Below are 22,724 nucleotides of genomic sequence, written 5' to 3' on the forward strand. Positions count from 1 at the left end.
ATTTTATGTGTGTGTATTAGGTGTAAGCATTTTTCCAAATAATTTTGCCAAAAGCAATAAGCAAAGTCTTAAACTTATAATTTGCAACCCTTAGAAAGTTCAGTCAAATCCTCTACAAAGATGCTCAGAGAATCGGATGGATAGGGCTGATGGGAGGGGAAGCATATGGTCAAACAAAGCACTTTCTAATGGCGTATTAAATATCCTGAGACAGGCTCTTGGGCGCTACACGTTCAAACCCTAAAAGCCGATAATGCATGAGGCTTCCTGTATTCAGAGCCCTCTGGGAGCGGATGATGATGATGCTTTAGATCAATGATACACTCTATATCCCTCACCTCTTCCTCTCTTTGAAGTTTCAGAAAGATGCTCTGTCATCATGAGTTTCTTCATTCATGTCCTGAATCCTCAACCTCAAATACACTTAATGATCTACAGATAGAATCAAATCAAATAATGTCAAAGAAAGAGCAAACTATTCAAAGTTATGACTCAAGACTTGTGCAAAGCCATGAAGCATTAATTGCATATGTTAAATAATTGCAAAACCTCACCTGTCAGATTTGGCAACTCTCCTAAAGATTTGGTTTGATAAATCCTGGTGCGTTTGCGGTTCGGCTGATATTCCCTGCGCGCGGTGTGTCCGCGGTCCGATCTGCGCGCTCGGTAAAACGGACTGACATTTGTGAAGCTTTCTCTTCAGCTCGTGAATTTCGTCTTCCCGCTCCAGCAAACGTCTTTCCAGATCCCGTATCCTCTCCTCCTTCAGCATTAAAATCTTGGCAAAGTCTTCCTCTATGTCACTCATTCTGAGGTAGTAAAACAACTTTAATCCCTTTATAATCAACCAGGCGCGCTCTCAAACTGTATCACGCGCCCAGACGAGCTCTGGTTGGGAAGCTCCAGTGTAAAACAGCTGATCTATCCACGTGTTTACAGTTGGAAACGGGAGTCGGCGTCGGTCCAGCTATCGGACACTTTTGTCCCAAACATCCCCGTGCAAATGAACACACCATACCCTGTACAGGCTGTCTACTCATACACGGGTCTTCAGAATAGGCGGAGTTTAACTTTTGTGCCGGGGGGTGGGTAAAGTGGGGGGATACAAATCCGCATCGGAAACTGTAGCCTATATTCTATATACCACTAGGTGCGTTTACACTGACATTTTAAAGCGACGAGACGGTTTAAATGCACTTACAGTAGCCTATATTAGAATGGCAGCAGTGTTAAATGTACTGTCAAACGCGCACTGATTGATATGACAACTTGCTGTGTCCAATACATGAACGAACCATTCTTCGAAAGAATCAGATTCACTTTAATGAATCATATCTTTTCAATGAATCGGTTACACATTCTTTTCAATTCGAATTTAATCTGTCCAGACAGTTACCAACTCACTGAACCGAGTTTTTTTTTAACATTCCCGAATGTTCTAGACCATGATGAGTGAGCTGAGTTAGACTGAGGGCGGAGCGATGTTAGTTATGAGAACGCATGATATTTTAAAAATAGCATTTTCAGTTTTTTTTTTTTTTTCTGCAAACCCTTTTAGTTTAGAGAATAATTTTAGTATTGTTTGAATTTAGGCTATGTAAAGGCAAATATGATTTATATTTTTATGACGTGATTCATGGCTGCAACAAAATGAACTAGAACAAGTTAAACCATAACAGTAAAATTACAAAATAGCAGTGAAATCTTTGTAAAAAGAAAAAAAAAGAAAAAAAAGAAAAAGAAAAAGAACAATAGGCCTATCATGAACAACAGTGTGAATTTAGTAGGCCAATGCCACGTCGGAATGGCACGTAACGACGTTATGACGTAAAGACTGATTCATTTTTCTCTGAAACGAACTGTTCAAAAGAACCGATTCGCTGAAATGAACCAGAATTTCCAACCTTAATGTCAAAGAGAAGAGCGAACAAGTCTGAAGTGGCAGTTCAAAAGGAGGCATGTAGGCTAATGCATGCATGCAAATTTTCTTTAATACTGTAAATACATAATAGCTGAGATAACTACAGAATTATACGCAAATATAATTTAAGTAAAATATGAAATAATGAGTTGCAATTTTTTTCACAACCTCAAATTATGATAAAACAATTTCAGCTCTGCCCCCTTGACAGTCCCAAAATCAAGGTCATGTGATGAATTAATCCCATCCTGTAATATTTAGTCATCTATAGATAGCCTAGATTGATCTTAAAAGAAAAACAGTTTTTCACATTATTTTATATTGTGAGTTGAAAAATGCTTTTTGATATTATGGCAATAGCAGCCTTATTTCTTTCCATGATCACCCTGAGAGCTATACAGTAGACTATTGTGCATTCATGACCATTCAGCCATGAAAGCATCATCCCTCTTCATGTTCAATAGAGAAGGACTGTCAATTAGATGCAGGCATAGAGAGAGAAAAGGGTGACTAACAATCTTTTTGTTTTTCTTTGAAAGGCACCCAATGCACAGAAAACTTATTTTAAATTTTTAAAAAGTAGCCCTACCCATTCTATCATAAAACAAATAGTTCAAAGCCAAGCCATTGTAAATGCAGATAAACACACACCCATGAATATGCCTTTATTATTAATGCTATATCCTAAAGTCATATAAAACAATACGCCAGCTAGGCTGCATGTTAAAAGTGCTTTGCTAAAGGTACCATGCTAAAAAGTTAAAACCACTGTGAAACAAAACCTAAAGTGGCTAAAGCCTATTAGACAGGGCATAACAAGAAACAGTAAGATTTTATGGCTGTGCAATTATCTTATTTGTATAACTATTTTATTTATTATTATTATTATTATTTTATGTTATCATTATCAGTTAAGCAGGATTCAAAATCTGTGTGATGACAGAGATATGATAGGGGCTCATTTTCTGGCGCTCCTGTTGTGCGAATGATGACACAGTGATTAGCAGAGGACTGCTGTGCACCTGAGGGACTGATTGGATTACAAGCGGGCTGGGGTGGGGCTGGTGGGTGGTGCTGGTGCAGACATTACTCATCCTATTCCTGTTAGACAGTCTCTCTCTCCCTCTCTCTCAGTGAAACCCAATCGGATGTCTCAGAGCTCCAGGACCAGAGGACGTTCTGTCAATCATTGATCATTTCTGCCACTTTGCTCTGGATACAGAAGACACGGTCAATATGGCAGACTTGATCAAGAGTGCAGTAAGATTGTAGTAAGTCTAAGCATTATTAGAATATCATATGTTCATACAGTAGTGCAGAATTTTTAATTAAATTTAAAATGTAATTTAATCTATTAACTGTGCAGTATGAACAGAGCCGCAGCATACACATTTCATTGTGAGTTATTCTATGCTATTAATCACTAACATTAGAGCCATAAACTTCTCTGAAGTTGTGAAAATGACTAAATAAGGGTATTATGCAGACTCCAGTTGAGAGCAAGACACAATTCATGTTAAGTGAAAGAGAAAAATGAACTGGAGAGATTTTGGATGAATACTTGAGAGGATGAAAGCAGTTACCCAAAATAGTTTAGAATAAAAATTAAATCCCTAAAGACCTTAAAGGCTTTATATTTACTATTGCCATCAGTTGCTATGGTTACAGGCACCACTCAAGGCTATAAAAGCGGATTTATTTCTGTTATCTGTCCATATAGACCAATCAAATTTTGTACGTACAGGACAACTGTTTTTAAATACAGCCGTACAGAACACCTTGGCAATGGATTAGCAAACAGTCCAGAATCAAGAAGACAAATAAGGACAACTCATATTTTCTCAAGAGAATGTGAAAATGGTTTGATTAAGACCGCTGTGTCATATGCTTCCTGTGCTGATTTATTATGCAAACATTTCTGTTTCTAAACGCTGGAGTAAATTGGGATGGTTGGGACGCCCTTCTCAGCGGCTTCCAGATACATCCTTACAAAACAAAGCTTGAGAAATGTCACAACATAGCAGTCGGCTCAGAGCCTGTGTGAGAGAGTCAAACTCACGCTAATTACCATCTCTCTGTCTGCTTACATTTTATAGACTGTCACTTCACACGGTCTGCGCTCACATTCTTTAAATGAGGAGATTCAGGTTGATGTAAACTGAACTGACTCCTGCTTTCATTTCACTCTGTGTGTGTTATTCTCTCTGCTTCTCACACTGTTGTCTCCCCTCAGGTTAGGCATGTTATATTTTTAGAGAAGTGTTTTTACACGCCGTTCTCAAAGGGGGGATTATTTTCACTTACTCAGGTATCTTGTAGAGGCTTCTTATTAGACCTCATTCTTTGTGGAAAATAGTGATTGGAAGACATCCACTTGACAAATTCAAATGGGCTGATTATCTCTTCTCTCTCTTAGAACTGTATTGTTTTTATTTCATGGACTTCGATTTAGAAGGACTGTCTTTTAATACCAAGCTGTTCCCCCACTCTTTTTTAGCCTTTTAGGAAAATAACTTACACTGTATTTAATGTGAACAACCAGATCTTTGACTAATATCTGACTCATTCATTTATTCTCAGTGCTGTCATTGCCTTGAACACTCAGGAACAAAGCCAAAAGATCTTCTGCTATGTCAGACCATCAGGTTTCCTCTCAGACTGCCCACATCTGGTGGAATTTAGATCTCCGCTTTGGAGTCATTTCCCTGTCTCAGATATGGCCTTTCCTTTTTGACCTGTTGCTCAAGAGCCCAACAAAAAAGCTTCTATGATGGTAGCCAGACGGACTGTGCTGTTGCTCCTTTTTTTATCTCAGGTCAAGCCCAGTTATATCCAAATGTCTTCCCACTAGACTGGGTAGCTATATTGGACCTTTTCAAATGGACAATGAGAAGGGAGACCAAAGTATACAGACAGACAGACAGACAGACAGACAGATAGATAGATAGATAGATGGATAGATAGACAGACAGAAATGTAGCAGTGGCAACTTTTTCAGTTTAAGGCCAGGCTATAGTGTATGTGGTGCAAAGTGATGCTGTAAGCGTAAACGTGTGTGAGTGGAGTGTATCAGACCTTACATGGTGCGGCCGTGTTCTATAACTCCGGGGCAGGACACTCTTCCTGGCAGGAACCTAAACACAGCAAACAGAGCCCCCTACTTCAGCGACAGAGCAGCACAGACAACAGTCACAATCCTTCCTCAGATAACCTGATCTAATTGTAGCTGCAGTGGAAAAACTGAATATCAGTCTACATCGCTAACCCTTCCTGTGTGTGGGCGCTCCGGTGTTTAGGTTGAATGTGTGTGTGTGTGTGTGTGTGTGTGTGTCTATCACTCAAGTGGGAAAGGAATCATCAGAGAAAGGTCAGAAGGCAGATGTCTAAGCAGAGGCGGGAAGGCTGGCAGGGAACATAAGTTGCTTGTGTATTTTTTAGGGGTGGAAAAACACGTGAAAGTTAAAGAAGGCTCAATCCTTACTGAGGACATCCTGCACAGGCACTGGAATCATTGGATAAGGCCTGTTTAATCACAAACTCTATTCCTTTTTTTGTGTAGACTAAAGGAAGCACTTTCATGCATCCATGATGGTTAAGATGCTAATTTTTGTATATTATATTGTTGTTAAATTGAATATGAATATTTTATAGTTGTTAAAGCTTTTATTGAACTAGAAGCATTCTTTTAATATCATAAAATAAATGCATTAATACAGTAGTAATAGTTTCTTTAACAATTATATAGGGATAAGAACAATGTATAAATGTTATGGTAGTCTCCAAACAAGAAATGGGTTGAGATTTTTCAAGTCTGTTTGATATAATATAGTCATTAAGCAAAACAGCGAAATCACTAGGACAATTTTTTTTTTAAGGGAACATAACATTTGCTGATTCTCCATTATTTCTGTGGTATTATCATCTGCAGTAAATCAAAGTAAATGCTGAGGTTGGCAGTGTTGAAACTTGTTTAAAAATGAACCCATTCAGATGGAATTTGGGTAAACCGGTCCAAAGCAGACTTTTCAAATCATATATTCCTAGAGGAGTGAGTTCAAGTTTAGGAATCACATGTTATTTTCTTAAGAGTTTATGTTCTGGACAATGTCCCTCCACAGTGTGAGTCCTCAAACTGATCGGGCTCTTGGGTGTATTTCAGCTGGACTTGACCTGTATACCAGCATGCTGTTCTGAAGATGACTACATCGGTATTTATACTAAATATATACAGTATATATACTCTAAAAATAATTACATATTTTATGTAAGGAGCGTTAGCACTTGGCCTGTTATTTTTACAGTTATTCTATATATAAAAACATTAGCAGTCAGTGGTATGTATTCATTAAAATAGCTCAGCAAATGTGTGCATGTGTAGACCTCAGGCAGGTATGTCAGGCATGACACTGTGGCATTATGGAGAGTCAGTGTGTGGTCAGCTGTGATTCCTTCTAACAAAATCGTCCTTGTAAATGTCCAGCTTCCTAAAGATAGATGTAGACTTGTATAGGGGCTTCCATAAAGCACTGCATGATAGACCCTATCAAAACAAATTTGACTAACAAACAACATCACCTCTGAAACTCAAGCCCACATGGTCTAGACTCTCTTAATAAACCTACCCTAGGTCCAGTAGTCCCAACATGCTCAGTATAGCTTTGTTATGTCATGTCAGTCTGCGCTGTTGTTCCCTGCAATGCTGACCCTGAGTAAACACGCTCTGGTCCACATCTCTGACAGAAATGCTGTGCCTCAGGTGTTTTAGTGCTCAAAAAGGCCCTCTGACCTCTGACCAGCGGTGAGTTTGATCTAGTACAGCCTCAAGATCTACTGCCGCTTCCGGTCACACATTCCAGACGGTTAACGCCTATTGAAAATACTGAGAGAAACAAAGTTAAAACAAACAGAGTGGGGGTGAAATTATAGAGAACTTGGGGAGAAAAGAAACTCTTGAAAGAAAGACATGTGGAGTACTGAATATTTGGAATATTTGGGACTTGATTTAATCCACCAAAAGCTATAGGTTTAAGTGAATGAAAAGGAAAGTCATTACAAAGGTAAAGCAAGTTACTATATTTAAACGAAACAAAGAAAACAAACACTATTTTCTATAGAACGATATGCACTGATAAATTGTTAAGATACACCATTTTCAATTTCCCTTTAGCTGTTTTGCAGATAATTTATAAGTCTATTTAAAGACCTCTCAATTAATATGCGGTCAAGAACTGTGTGCATTATTGTTATTAAAAGAATTAGAAAATAAAATAATTCTGGTTGAAGTGTAGCTTGCAACACTGCACTAAAACAAAATCCAAACAATTTACTCAACGGAGACCCTACTGGCAGAATTTTGCAATAACATCCAATGCATCTAATAAGATTAAAGATTAATTGCAGAAGGACTATGCTCATAATAATAACAATAATAATAATGAAGAAAAGACTGAACATTAAACTGCTGAAAATGAAAACATACAACATGCAGAACAATTTATTAAGGCCTTTTGTGGTTCTCTGGAGCGTTATCCACAATGAGTTCCATGAAAACATGTCATTCTTAGTGTACTTCTCTAGATAATGAAACGTGTTGCCTGAGAGACCGCTCTATCAATCAAATAAACACAGATAAAACCATTTCCAAAACATAGAGAACCGAGATCCAAGATATAAATGATTTTGTTTCTGAACAGATTTTGAGAAATCTAGCATTATATCACTTAATCACCAGTGGATCCTCTGCAGTGAATGGGTGCCGTCAGAAAGAGAGTCCAAACAGCTGATAAAAACATCACAATAATCCACATGACTTTGGATTTAAGTTTGTAAGTTTGTAAATAAACATATCTATAGTTATGACCTTTTTAATTTCATACTGTTTCTTTCGGTAAAAATACAAGTCCTCAATTTATAAAATTGCTTTTTCATCATAATGTCCTACAAATATGTGGGTGAATTTTGAATTAAGAGGTCAACAGGGCATGGGCTTTTTCACTGGAGGAAGTGTTATTTTGGATTATGGACTGAATAGAAGTGATGGTTTAAAATGAAAATGCCTTTATGATGGGATTATTTGGATTATTGTGATGTTTTTATCAGATGTTTGGACTATCACTCTGACGGCACCCATTCACTGCAGAGGTTCATTGGTGAGTAAGTGATGTCATGCTAAATTTAACCCAATCTCTTATGACAAACAAAAACACAAGCTCATCTTGGATGGCTTGAGGGTGAGTATATTTCCAGAAATTTTTCATAAATACTATTCCTTTAAGATGTCAGAACAGTATTAACTAAAATGAATAATTTCACGTTCTGACAGTTAGCACAGTCTTAGCTTTTACCCAAGATGCTACTGCAGTTGTACAATGTACAATCTGAAAAGCAACAATTCACAGAACGGAAAGCTCAGATAGAAAGAAAAAACACCAGCTTGAGTTATTGTTGAGGTGAGTAAAAACAGAATGAAAGGAAGACAAAAGTTCAAATCAGAAGAACAACACATAGAGGGAGGCTTTCATATTTTGTGTTTTATGGTCCTCTTACTGTTCCCCACTGTGGCAGAGTGTGTAGTCATTCTCAATGAGAGCTCACACAAACAAGAAACACATAGATGTGCGAGTCAGACACAAGAGTAAACATTGCCCTAGGACAGAAGACCAAAATAAAAGCATGATTTAATATCCGAAGATCTCTTCAGACGTCACAAAATGCGCCAGACTCCTGCTGAGAGTCTGCGTCTCATCTTGGCCTGTACATGTTTGTGTAAAAGCCTCTATGTGAAGTGGTCCTCCTTGTGTTTAAAGATCTACTCATTCAGAACTCGCATTTTAGGAAAATAACAATTTTAAAGGCATTGCTTCAGCTTTTTGTGCATGACTGCACTGCCCCACATTAGGCCACATGTATCCCAGCATTCCATGAATCAATGGGAGAGGAATAGGGTGACTAAAGAAGCCTTGGCATACACTCACAAGCTATTCCTTTACCAAAACACTTCACTGATTTCCCAGCTGCCTCAAAATAGAAAACACTGTAAATCTCCCACCCCACCATCTCTCTCACGTCATCTTTCATTCACAGTATCCACTATATGCTACTCACAAACACTCTTGAGCTAAAGAATAGACTGTTTCTTAAAAGCAAAGTGTGAAATTTCCACACCACTACCTTAATTAAACCAAAATGAAAAAATAATGACTTTTCAAACAGTGTTGAGCACTTTGAATGAAAATGTGTGTGCATTCCTCTGCTTGTAAACAGGACGCAGCGCATCCGGGTTCTATGTCAGAACGCCAGTGTCGTGGTACAATCTTGAAATTGTTGAATAAAGTCATTATTTTCATTTTCTTTGCACACAAAAAGTATTCCTTAATACCTTCCTGGGCCTTGAATGTGTCATTTGCATTGCTGTCTGCAGAGACAGAAAGCTCTTGGACTTCATCAAGATATTTTAATTTGTGTTCTGAAAATGAACGAAGGTCTTACAGGTTTGGAACGACATGATGTTGAGTGATTAATGCCAGAATTGACATTTTTGGGTGAACTTTCCCTTTAATATACCTGGAGAGGGAAATCCATTAGGATCTTCATTCACCTCAGTAGAGTTCAGCTGAATCATTCTAAAAAGAATGTAGAAGTGACAATCATGTGACTGATTAGATTGACTAGCAAATGACACGACACACTCAAAAGAAGGTATTGATGAAACATAACTCGTGTTTTTACTATAATTGATTTATTATAGTTAAAAAAAATTGTTTTTATCAAATCCCTTTTTTTTTCATTGATGGGTATTAAAAAGCCAAAATAAAGAATATTAAGTGAATTTATATCCCCTTATTTATTTACTTAAAAACAAGAATTCTTTGTTTTTACTATAATATAATGTAATGTAATGTTATGTAATGTAAAATAATATAATTAGTAAGTTAGTTCTTTATTTTTAAGTTTAAATGTATATCAATGGAGAAGAAAAAACTTTTTCTGCCTAATGGCGTTACAACATTTACCAGCAGGAGCTGACTGATAAAGTTGATAGAACACTTTTATGAGAACCTCAAAACAATTTTGTCTGAACTTAAAAAGAAGAGCAGTCCCAACAAATCAACCAAATACTCTTTGAAAACATCTTTAAGTTTTGGACCAAGTTATTCTGAAAGAATGTAAAAGAACTGAAGTGATGGACTATCACATGAAATCCGCAGGAGGAGGTGAGGATCCACAGGGTTCCAGATTGGAGAACAGCTGATGAAATGAGAGCCAGGACAATACAGAATGTCACTCAGCCAGAGAAACACAAGGACATAAGGGCTGGATTAAACTCCTACTTCACTCCTACACACACACACACACACACAACCCACATGATATCACAGTCACAAAAAACTAAACAAAACAAAAAACTTGAACTTGGAAACCAAGTTGTAGTGTTTGCCGGAATCAGTTCCAAACGATGAGAAAATGTCAGATCATCTCTTCTGAGAAAACACATGATTTGAAGGTTAAACTGAAGGATTTCAAAATATTCAAAGACTAGTTTGGTGAAAATTTACATTAATTACCCTCCAATTAATTTATCTAAATTAAAGGTATGTTTAATTTGAATCTGTTAGAACAATACCTCTAACCAGCTATTATATACATTTCATGAAAAAAATAAAACGTTATTTTTGATAGTGTCTGATCTTTTGTGATCTGATATATATATATATATATATATATATATATAAAGTTACATTCTGAGAACAAACAAATAAAATTAATTAATTAATTAATTCCACACAGTCCTGAATCCAATTCATTCTAAATCAAACTAATGACATCTGAGTTCGCACTGTCCTCTAGTGGTCATATTCTGTTATAGCTCTAGATGCCTGCGGGGGCATTCAGATCGATATTTCCCAGGCCCTCTTGATCTCGGACACTTTAGAGCTGTTATTCCTGCTGCTCCATTGATCTATACAAAAAAACTGCTAACTGTGCACAATATACGGAGCAGTCTGAAAGTCAGTGTTCCCTGTTTGCATACTGAAAATTCCATACTTAGAAATGTTTATACTTAGAAATGCATATGCATACTTAGAAAATGATTAATCCCGACTAATGGCATAATGTAACCTTTTTTTTTTTCATAATGTGTGTGTGTATGTGTGCACTATGCAATATATGTACACACACACACAGACACACATGTATATATAGTCCTATTTACATGTATGTGTGTGTGTATTTATATGTAAACACAAACTTTTGTTTTGGATGCTATTAATCGCAGTCACCATATATTAAGTCTCTTCATCTCTTCTACAAGTTTTCACGTGACGCCTCCTAGTGCTAATGAAGAGAATAGACGTGATGTATTGGTGTAGACAAAATAAATAATCTACTGTTTATTATAGAGATTCAGGGTGATCGATATACGTTGTCTATATCCGTCTGATAAAAAAGGAAAAAAAGAAAGAAAAGACCTTCATTCACATTTTATTGTTACTGATGATATTAGCGTGGTTCTACATACTGTAGCTAATATCTTTAAATCCAAGTTACTTAAAGTTTTTGATAATTAATCCACAGTAATGTATCAAACTGTTGACACAAACTATATATACAAAATAAAAATAAATATATACAATCCAGTTGCCAGTGTGGGCCAGTCCATGATTTGATTCTCAGATTATCTATTGCGTTTGTGTGAGCAGATCTTTCAGATTTATCATTCTTGAGGCCCAGAGTTGGATCCATCTTAACTATCAAGGAAAACAGCTATAAATATTTTTAGGCCTAATCAATTATTACATCAAGCCAAAGCCAACCCCATCCTGCTGAGGATCTCTGAACAAGTAATCCACTTTATGAATTCACATTTACACGTAGTCTACGATCATTCCTGCTTCCAGATTTCATAAGTGTGGGGGGAAGAATGCTGGCTGGAGAAAACCATCGGGCAAAAACGGATTGAAAAGCCCTCCGGAAGATGCCAGGTGCACCGGACCAGAATGAAAGAAGACGTTCCCGGTGCTGAATGGAGGGTGGAGGGCAGATGTGGACCCACAGGTAGGGCTGATGTTGGATAGAGAGTTCGTGGCGGATTGCAGGGAACTCTCAGCACCAGGGTTCTGCTTTTTCCACTTGGTTCTTCGGTTCTGGAACCAAATCTTGACTTGGGTTTCGGTCAGGCTCAGAGACAGCGCGAGATTTAGGCGCTCGCACACGGATAAATAACGCGTAGTGTGGAATTTGTTCTCCAGGGCCATCAGCTGTTCGTACGTGAACGCGGTTCTGGCGCGCCGCGGCTTCGCGCAGCTGTGATCTGACCGACGCCGCCGCTCACGCGACAGATCATCCGGCGCTGGAGTGATCCTCTCTTCTCCTGCCTCCGCTTCTTCACAAGAAAAGCCCGATCTTACATTTCTGAGCGAGGCTGATGAGTCCAAGTCAACATCTGGATCAGGAGGATGGAGTCTGACGCAACTTTGATGGTCATCAGTTGATTGATCACCTGTCAAAAAATAAATAATAATAATAAAATAATAAATAAATAATAAAAACAATTATTTACTGAACAAGCTTTAACCTTAACTTAAGTTTTTAACTTTAAGTTTTTTTTTTTTTAAAGTTTGTTGTGAAATTAGAAGGTTGCAGAGCGTTCTGATTGGTGCTTTGGGTGAAAGGCTACTAATTATTAGGCTATTTTAGAGTAAAATTGGCCTAAATCCGAAGTCTTCTAAGAGTTTTTTTTATTATTTTAATTCTTCTGAATTAGCCTAATAATAGTTAGGCTGCACATTTTTTTTATTAGTGAAGTAAGGCCCTAGTAAAAAAATTAAAATAAATAACAAATAAAAAATGACAATAAACATAAGATCAAGATAATAAATCTTGTCCAGTGATTAGCTGAAGAAAAGTATCTGGCATCTATAAATGTGCTGACAATGAAAAAAAAAAAAAAAAAAAAAAAAAAAATGTGAGGGGTGCTGTATAAATGTCGTGTTCAGGAATAGGGGGAGGTTCTAACTGTGAGGATTTTTAAGAAAAAAACTGATCCCTCAACAATTTCAAATTACAAATCGCCTCAAATGTCATGTTGTGGAAAGAAACCCTAGTTAAATCCAGCTTTGCCATTAAGCCATGACGCGCTAATGGAGTTTCATAAATACCGTATATTTGTCGGCAGATCGATAAATGTCATCTATTTAAAGGGAAGTTTTAATCGAACGATATTTGGGATCAGACATGGCAGGGGTTCGAAGTTTGGAGCCGCAAGCTGTTGGAGGGAGATATGCAGCATCCAGTAATGGGATATCGATCAAAGTGAGCGCAGGCATCCTCAGTGGGACGATTTAAACAATTATCTGCCCTGACTGTCCCAGTGGCAATCACTTACTCTGCGGCGGCTGCTTAAAGAAAACGCAGTCTTGGAAATGAGGGGAAGGTCAAATTCTACCACCTAATGACACAAAATGACAGAAAAGATCTGTTTGGAGGATATCTACAGCTGAAATTATGATGTTTAACCATAATGTATTTTTTCTATAGCCTATGTGAAAATACATTCAAACTCTTAGGCTATTTTATAATAGCCTATAATAAGAATGTTTTTTTTCTTCTCAGAATTGTAAAGGATATGGCACTTCTAAAAGGCATAGCCTATCCTCTAAAGAAAACGGTTGCGGAGGTCTCAAAAATATGCATTATTTGAACATACAAGTTTATATGTGCCACGTTTCAAAATCATTTAAAAACAATGTTTCAGTAACCTAAAAAGGTGGACTACAAGTCGTGTACAGAAGTCGCGATCGTCAGGAGGTACGTAGTAACCATAGTAACAGCTGCTAGATCGCTGCCTGTATCTGACAGTGTATCAACAAAACACGCAGTATTATTTGTTACATCATCAAAGTTACACATCAGAAATATATTAGCTAGTGTTTAGTTTAAAATGCGAGACAACGTTTAATTGAATGTCGTCAAACATTGAGAAACTATTTTAAAAGTTGACCCCTTTATAAAAAAAAGGGTCTAATTTTTACACTGTTTTGGTTATTATTATTTATCATATATCCTCACCTATGTTTTTGCAGATTGAAAGCTCAGTACTTTCTTTCCCGTTGCGCCATTCCTTCAAACTTCCCAATTCCGTGTCACCTGAAGATGACGTCCGTTCTTTCTCCGACACAGCATGCGATTTTTTACTTGAGAACTTTTTAGGATCCAGTATGTCAACAATCGAAAAGGAAATCCGATGACCTGATGTTGCTTTCACTGCGGACTCCTGATATTCAAGCATTTTCCAATTTCCAGTAGTATTTCTGATATCTTATTTCTGTAGCCTATTCTCTTACAAAGCAAGACACAGAAAGTGAAGGCAGCTTCTGGTCGGATCTGAGGCGCTGCGGTCAGATATCAGTGGATGAAGGTGTGCTTGAGCTCTTTAACAGGTCCATTAGAGGAGACGCGTGAACACGAGCGTTTAATGGGATCCCTTTCGATTGGCTGAGAGCATTCGGTACTTAAACCTGCGCTCATTTCAATCAATAGGCTACAACACGGACGAATTCCCAGACTGACAAGTGACATAACTCAAGAAACTGTTGCATCTAATCCTTAGCCTATACTCTTCAGTGATCGTTTGCTCAGTAGCCTATATGTTTAACAAAGAACACTTGCAAGAATTGTTTTTTTCTTTTTACACTGTAAAGGGTTTTTGAGTGAGCTATATAATACTTAAGTGTACTTATCAAAGATTGGCATTGATTTCTGTCATATGACAGTAAATGACAGTAATTAAAAATATCTCTATCCTTCAATCCTTGTTACTACCGACAATAAAATCAGCCTTTCAGTAACAAATTAGAAATATTATCATTGCCAATTTTGCTGTCAATGATATTTTTTTCTGGCAAATAAATTATATGGTTTCAGTAGAGTGTGTTGGCTTATTTCATAGTCAATAGCTTAAGCCAGTATCTTCACATTCACAACGTGGCATCAATCTGCCAAAGCTTGGGATGAATCAATAAGCGTGTGTCCTGCACTGATAAATGAGGAGCTCTCCTTCAAAGCGCTTCTGTTTCATTATCTAGCTAGTGATTTACTTCTGCTAGTCTATTTACCAAAACATATACATACATTAAAATAAAATATAACATAAGCTACTGACTCATTTCCCAAGACAGGAAAGCCTAAACTAGCATAAAATACATGAAAGTCTGAGATATATAGAGGGGCCACACTTAAATGGATAATTAACATAAAAAATATATATTTTTAAATGCCTTACAGTTAAGTCAATGGAGCCCAATCACGTTTGGACCAAAAAAAAAAAAAAAACATATACATATATATATATATATATATATATATATATATATATATATATATATATATATATATATATATATATATATATATATATATATATAAATGAAGAATTTTCAGTTTTGGTTGAACTAACATTTAAGAAAGTATAAATAGCATTGCATTCAATAAAATATATGAACATTTTAAAGGAAAATATTTTAAGGGGAATTATAAAGATTAACTACACCTGCGAACTTGAAGTCAACTAACTTCATAAATCTACTAAAAATTAATTGCAAAAAGAATAGAAAACATGACTTAGTTATGTTTCTACTGCAATGAAATTCAATGTTTAAGTGGCTTTAAGTGAGAAAATATCTATAGTAAATCAAAAAGACAAGTGCATTGTCAGAATACCACACACACACACACACACACGTGCAAACGCTGCATCAATCCTTTGTCCACTTCTCAGATGACAGATGTTGATTCTGCTCCTATACTTCATGAAACAGATTGACTTAACCTCCCATGCACCACCATTCAACTGTATTTGTATGCTGGCAGCCTGCAGTGTATATTTTGTGGTTGCAACATGGTCAAACTTCAGACGCTCACTGTCTGAACAGGGACTGTTTGCTTGCATTAGCATATTTATGCAGCCTGCATTGAGTGAGCTCCATAAGAATAGGGGCTGAAGTCTTTCCTGCAAGTTTACAACTTCATTTCTGCAGGCTTGACACTATGCACATCTGTTTACAGAAGACCAGAGCACAAAAGTGTGGCCCAGGGGGCACAACGTAGTCTCAGGTACTGGAGATAAAGAACATACAAAAAGTAAGGTGGAGAATCTGAGGACAGCAGCTGCAGCAGCCAAGAAGAATACTTTTGTGTGCAATGCCTGGGGAGAGGGGCACACTTACAGACAAACCTCCCCACTGTTCCAGCTTCCCCACCTCCTGACCCATAAACCCATCAGAGCACCAGGAAGATCTGCTAAACATCGGATCATTCATGTAGTCTCGTCTTGAAGTGGAGCTCTGTTTACGGATGGGCATTTACTCTTTGTTTGGCTTTGTCCCTTGATTCCTATCCAGAGTGCAGACAGACAATAGAATGGGAAACTGCTGAAATGTAATCTTCTCTTTTGAAGATTACAACTTCAGAGCACTAAAAATCTTAAAATGTGGAAAGTAGACTTTAAAAATCTTATAAGGGGTGTAAAGAGTTATCTGTCTCTAAAAAGCAAAGCTTGTTACAGTGAAACAGCATTGCTTTGATTGTCCTCAATCTTTCTGTTTTGTTGTATAGATAATTTAAGGCCTTAGCTGTGCTTTTAAGGTTTTATAAACCTTGTTATTCTTGATCAAGTTATTCAGCAAGTAAAAAAAAGAAAGAAAAAAAATGAAAAAAATATGTATTTACACCTATGGCATCATCATAATATTTGCATACAGATTTGTGATTGGTCTATTTTTGTACATCTATTTGCATACAGAATTGGGATTATTCTCATCATCAATTCATTTACTTAACTATTTACAGCTGTCTTTACACTGTAATTTAGTCAAGTATGATTGGTGTGTGTAGTCCTATTTAATTTGCATTGAACCCAAGCCTAAAACTTGAACTTCCTAAAACTTTGATAGTATTCTTTTGCTGCCTTCCTGCTGCTGCCTATTTCCTTAAAAAAAAAAAAAAAGTATATATATATATATATATATATATATATATATATATAAAAATTTAATTTACAGAATAGTTAAGATTTATCTAAAAAATAAATTGCTAGTACTTGTCTACAGTGGTCAAAAGCCTCTGAATCCTATTAAATGCATGAACACAAAAGAACTGGAAACCAACTGACCCTTTGCCAGGAGTTTGATTGACAGGTGATCTGATCAGTCATAACACTAAATCAGCCATTTTGTCCGACAAACAAAACCAGAAAGAGTAGATTTACATCGGTGGACTTGAACTTAAAAAATGGTGTGTATTGATGTATTTTTGTGGTGAAAACAAGACCTCTTCTAATGCTAATTCATGTTTATTTCATGCTGTATGTATTTCACTGCGTAAGAACACGATGTGTGGCATGCAAGCCCCATGGCTTGTCAGACGTAGGAACAGTAACTAAGGGAGGCGTGTCTTTACGAAGGGTCAATTGCTGTACTCATAGCATGTAAGCACCAAAAACAAACTGGACAGAAAGAATTACACCAAAACTTTTGGGAATTATGAGAGTGATGTTTTAGGACGTCTAGGCCGAACACAAGGTCGGCAGCATTGTTTGTTAACGGTTCTACCTGTTCAGCAGCAGGTGTAAGGCTTGCTGGCAGCGTCCGGGACGGGTGAGTGCGTCTGGCAGATGCTGACATGCAGCAGATGTGGAAAGTGGCTGGGTGATTTGTTCAGGACCTGGATCAAAGCAAAATAGGGCAATTACACCAGGGGACACTGTCACACATTGGTTTTCTTTTCACAAACACACACTCTTTCCCTGAGGTAAAGGTCAGTTCACTCTACAGACTTTGTACATGATTAAATGGCAGCTATCACTACAGCCAAAGCATGTAAATGACAGAAGAAACAACTTCAGAGAATCTAACCATAATATATTTGCTGAAATGAAGCTTCACACAGTTCCTGAGTAGAACAGAACAGAATGGAATATAATTAATTTTCAAACTGGGGCTGTTATGGTAAAAAAAATTTCCTAAATAAAATTCCTAAAATAAATGCAAACAAATAAAATAACTTTAAACTTAATAGACATTAAATGGAATCGGTCACTATTTGTGAAAGAAACAAACACAAATAAAATATTTAATTTGTCTATAAACACACATAAGAGTTGAATGAAAATTGACACTGACCCTAAAAAAGAACAGAACAGGACAGGACAGGATAGAATAGTTTCCAAGATGGGGCTGGTGGAAAATTACATTATGGATAAAATTTCTCATAAATAAAATTCCTTAAATTAATCCAAACAAATAAAATTATTTTACACTTAACAAAAGCTAAACAGAATCAGTCTCTACTTGTGAAAAAAAAAAACAAACAGAGAACAATTCTTTAAATTGTCCATAAAAACACAATATGGTGAATGCAAAAATATTTGAAACTGGCCCGCAATAGAATAGAATAGAATAGAATAGAATTTATTCAAAAACTGGGGCTGGTATGGTAATTTTTTCCTAAACAATATTCCTTAAATAAAAAGAAACAAATAAAATACCTTTAAATGTAATAGAAGCAAAATGGAATCAGTCTCTATTTGTAAAAAAAATAAACACAAATAATATTTATAATAAATACACAAAAGTGGTGAATGAAAAAAGAAATGACACTGACCTTAAATAGAATAGAATAGAATAGAATAGAATAGAATAGAATATTTTCCAAGAGGGGCTGGTGGAAAATTACAATTTCTCATAAATAAAATTCTTAAATAAATCAAAACAAATTAAATAACTGTACACTTAACAAAAGCTAAAGAGAATAAGTCTCTATTTCTGAAAGAAACAAACAGAGAACAAACAAAATCTTTAAATTGTCAATAAAAACACAAAGTGGTGAATTGAAAAAAGATTTGACACTGGCCCTCGATAGAATATAATTCAATGCCACAAAATTGCATTGAGACTAATGGAAAACTACATAAAATGAGTTGGCCATCAAACAAAATGGTCTTCCTAAAAAATCTAACTTAACTATGTGACATTGGGGGAAGGGAAATCTCCTCTGAGAACCTGAATTTACTTCTGCCTTTCCCCATGTCTGCCGTGGTCTTTCACTGTCAGTAGAAATGGCAGGATTCCATTAGCAGAGCAAATTTCTATTGGCGTATGTCACAATGGAAATGCACACACATCTATGTTTTGTGTCAGGTGTTTAGAGATTCACATACTAAATGTATGCAGAGGTGCCAGACTTCATTGGCTGAGATCAAGTGCATCCCCAGATGCTATACATAAAGAGAGGATGCAGCATAATCACAGTCTTCTGTGAATGGACACTCGGGTTAGTGCACTGCTAATGTAGAGTGTAAAAGAAAGAATTACACATGGTCTTGAGGTTATGGGCTGCAGTCAATGTGATGTTCTGTCACTCAGCACTTCCATTGATTGCTCATTGTTCGCAGAAGGTCGCTTCATAATTCATTAAATCTTAACGAGTCCCCCTGGAACCACCTGCATGCCTTTTCTCAATTGCCCCTTTAAATTACGAGCGACTCTCACGCTCTGCGAGCTCAAAAATGAAGATATATTCTCCATGTAAAGAAGAGAGCTATTAGTAACATTATTTAAACAGCCCCCTTTAAAGCCAGGGGGAGGCTGACTTTATGAAGGGCAATTAGGTACTCACTATAATTGATAATTCATACTCATCGCAATTAGGCAGTATAAATAGGGTGTCTGGGATTAATGGTTATGGCTGTTCAGAGAGAGAGAGATACTGAGTAGAACTGGTCAGGCATGGCTGATGGAGTGGAAGGAGGCAGATCTGAATGCATCTCTATTTGTGGAGGAAACGGATTGTGTTTGTCCCTTCAACACACACAGGAATTATCCTACGGTTCCCTCACCTTCAGATTGTTCTGTTGGTGATGCTTTTCCAAAATTTGCAAAAGTGCAAAACTTAGAATTGGCATGTACTTATTCTTGAGACGTGAGAAAATGTGTCCCACAAATTTATCTGCAATTATGTTAAAATTAAGGTAATCTTTACATTTTGAAATTAATCAGAAATGATCACTAGAAGTTTTCTAAGCTCAAATGTACCATTTAATTTTATTATAATTATATTTTTATCACTCATTATGATTATTTACTACCCCTAAAACTGGCTGTCCTTGGAACAATTTCTTGATTAGTCATCAATCTACTGTAGGAAATAGTAAATGATCCACATAGGTCTGGGGCGGGACAAGTGCATTAAATGTGTTAATAATTTTAATGTGTTATTTTTCTCCATAATTAATTAATCTAATTAACGAGTTAAATTACCAGCCCTAATTAAAATACATACAAGCTATTCCAAAAAATAGTGGTGATGGTGTAATTGTGTGGGGGATATTTTCTTAGCAAACTTTTTTGGAGCATCAGCCCACCGGGGTATTGTCCCTGACCACGTCCATCCCGGGAGATTCGCATCATGGATGTGCAGCCAACAAATCTGAAGCAACTGCGTGATGCTATCGTATCAATATGGACTAAAATATCGGAGGAATGTTTCCAACACCTGGTTGAATCTATGCCATAGAGAATTAAGGCAGTTCTGAAAACATAAGGGAGTCCAACCCAGTACTAGCAAGGTATACCTTATAAAAAGGCCAGTGAATGTGTGTGTGTATGTGTGTGTGTGTGTGTGTGTGTGTGTGTCTATATATATATATATATATATATATATATATATATATATATATATATATATATATATACATATATATATATATATAAGGAATTTGAACCAAACGTAAAGGATTAAGTTTAAGAGATTACCCCCAAATAATGTTTTGATTAACCTTCTGTTAATCAGTTCTGTAGCATGTTTAGTTCCAGGACTCAAGAATAAATTCATTTTGATTGTCATGAAATGCCCATCAGCAGTTTCACGGAGAAGGGATGTACTCTACGTCTGATCATATGCTGTAGAAGGCAGAGGTGGAGGTCTTTCATAGCTTTGCTCTTTGTTGACACCAGTATAATTGCTATACTGAGCGCTGGATCAGCCAATTCTTACTAATCAATAGTCTTCACCAGCCATTTCCCCCAGTGACTCTGCTCTCATTCCTTCTCAGTTCTTTTTCACCCAGGAAGGTCTACAACTATGCCATGAGCAAAAAGTGTGCGTACATGTGCATGTTTCAATACTGTAAAATGTATTCTTAAAACAACACAGCAGAATAGCATAACATCACACACAAAATTACTTCTCCTCCAGACCCAGACTTGACCTTGTGCTTCCTCGTGTAGTTCAAACATTTATATTTTTTCAGTAGGCCTATGTACTTCTAAATTGCACAAAGTAATGCTAATCCCTTTTGTCATTTTAAATACAAATTCCTAGGATAAACACTGAAAGAAACACTGAAAGAAATTTCTAATTATGCAATATTATTCTGATAAAATGTCCCAATGATGTTTATAGATATAAGACATACATGTACAATATTGTATATCATTAATAATCAAATATTTCATATAATTCAAAAATATAATTTTTCATCTCAAAAATTTACACGCAACAGTAGTTTAAATAACTATGTAAGTAAGTTAGCTGTATTTATGTTCATAAATAAATTATTTTATATAAAATCGACTAAGAACATAAAATATCACATGGTAAACCAATTTATGATGTTAAGGTATCATGCTTTCTATACCGCCTAATTGCCTAAAAATGGCACTTCAGTTAAAATAAAGTACATGATTATGTCTGGCCTTGACAGATGAAAGTAAATTTTGATTTGCAGCAACAACTATGTCATTTAATAATCCTATCTTTTTTATCACAGAGATGGACAGATTCATGGATAATGCAATTGCTTATGAAATAAAAGCCTCTCTCAACTCAGGGAGCATGATAGCGTGACTTCTCTAACCTTGATGTTAGATGCACTGATCACGTACGACAAACTTTTCTCATATGTTATATGGCTTGCAGAGAATTATAGGTCAGTTTAAACTCGGTCAGTGATACGACCCTCATCAACAACTGTTCCACCATCCTTCCTGCTTTAGAAGTTGACCTTTGCAATTTTTCCCGCAAGGAGAGCAGACTCTATATAGCAATGATGTGTGCTTGTAGTGTGGTCAGTCCTCATGATGTGCTGGTTGGTCACTCATGTGTACTGATGCCTGCAGGGCCCATCCTGTGACTCTAGGGCATATGGACATATGGACCTTGGGGCATTATTGCCATTCTGATTAACTACCAGTGAAGGACAATCATCAGAGACCAAATTATACCCCAATCACAGTGTGTGAGTGTTTGTACATGGTCTTTAGGTTAAAGCAATGAAGGGTGAAAACCTCTATAGACAATCAGTTACCTTACAATTGGTATGGTTTTAGCTACCATTAATTATTTTAGAAGGTTGACTATAAATACACACATCCAAACACAAAGAAATTGGTAAATTAATCCATGCGTGGTTATATTTGCCCACTTTGCACTGACAGCTTTTGACATATTGCACCATATTTAAGAAATGGGATTCGCGTTGTTTGGAAGTGAGAACCACTTATCTTTAACATTAAAGGTAATAGATCTCCAGGGTGAGATTTTTATTGGCATTTCTCATTACCAACCTATTGGTGTTTATAGCGATGGTCATAAATGGCTCCATGTGGTGCTGTGTTTTATGAAGAGATCAGCTGTCAGGGCATATGCGTTTGAATCTCTGTGGGATGCAATGACAACGGTCCAGTTTAAAGACCTGAGAGATGAAAAGAGAGAGAGAGTGCTTCATGGGAAACCAGGATAGACTAAC

At 36.6% G+C, this 22,724-nt stretch overlaps 2 protein-coding genes across 5 annotated transcripts in view; both read right to left on the reverse strand.

The window, feature by feature from the left end:
* LOC113112450 (cGMP-dependent protein kinase 1-like) overlaps positions 1 to 1,168 on the reverse strand; it is a 54,364-nt gene extending 53,196 nt beyond the window's left edge. The window contains exons 1-2 of one of the 2 annotated variants that reach the window (XM_026278040.1): positions 555 to 679; positions 339 to 432 (exon numbers count right to left, since the gene is read on the reverse strand). Coding sequence is in view for 1 of the 2 variants with exons in the window: in XM_026278039.1 (XP_026133824.1) it covers positions 555 to 808 (254 nt within the window). In the remaining variant the exon portion in view is untranslated. Of the gene's footprint in view, positions 1 to 338; positions 433 to 554 lie in introns of both variants that reach the window. The other variant, XM_026278039.1, reaches the window with a different exon arrangement.
* A 3,828-nt stretch (positions 1,169 to 4,996) lies between these two features.
* Positions 4,997 to 22,662, reverse strand: LOC113113159 (NK1 transcription factor-related protein 2-like). Of its 3 annotated transcripts, none has more exons than XR_003293554.1 (3): positions 22,543 to 22,662; positions 17,530 to 17,641; positions 4,997 to 5,055 (listed from the first exon to the last, which is right to left on the reverse strand). XR_003293554.1 is itself a non-coding variant. In XM_026279333.1 (2 exons), the coding sequence occupies exons 1-2, from the start codon at positions 14,208 to 14,210 to the stop codon at positions 11,824 to 11,826; spliced, it is 819 nt and encodes a 272-aa protein (XP_026135118.1). In that variant the 5' UTR covers positions 14,211 to 14,291; the 3' UTR covers positions 11,523 to 11,823. The 3 variants fall into 3 exon arrangements, 1 of the variants encoding a protein (XP_026135118.1); XR_003293553.1 differs by lacking the exon at positions 4,997 to 5,055 and adding an exon at positions 12,293 to 12,422; XM_026279333.1 differs by lacking the exons at positions 4,997 to 5,055; positions 17,530 to 17,641; positions 22,543 to 22,662 and adding exons at positions 11,523 to 12,422; positions 13,991 to 14,291.
* Positions 22,663 to 22,724: the final 62 nt, after the last annotated feature.

This window comes from Carassius auratus, chromosome 13 (genome assembly GCF_003368295.1).
Source record: "Carassius auratus strain Wakin chromosome 13, ASM336829v1, whole genome shotgun sequence".
Lineage (NCBI taxonomy): Eukaryota > Metazoa > Chordata > Actinopteri > Cypriniformes > Cyprinidae > Carassius > Carassius auratus.

Bases quoted from the DNA above. Each gene is read 5' to 3' on its own strand.
- LOC113113159 (XM_026279333.1), bottom strand. From the start codon at position 14,210: ATGCTTGAATATCAGGAGTCCGCAGTGAAAGCAACATCAGGTCATCGG. The intron at 12,423-13,990 runs GTGAGGATATAT...ATTTTTTGACAG, and splicing joins TTCAATCTGCAAAAACATAG to GTGATCAATCAACTGATGAC.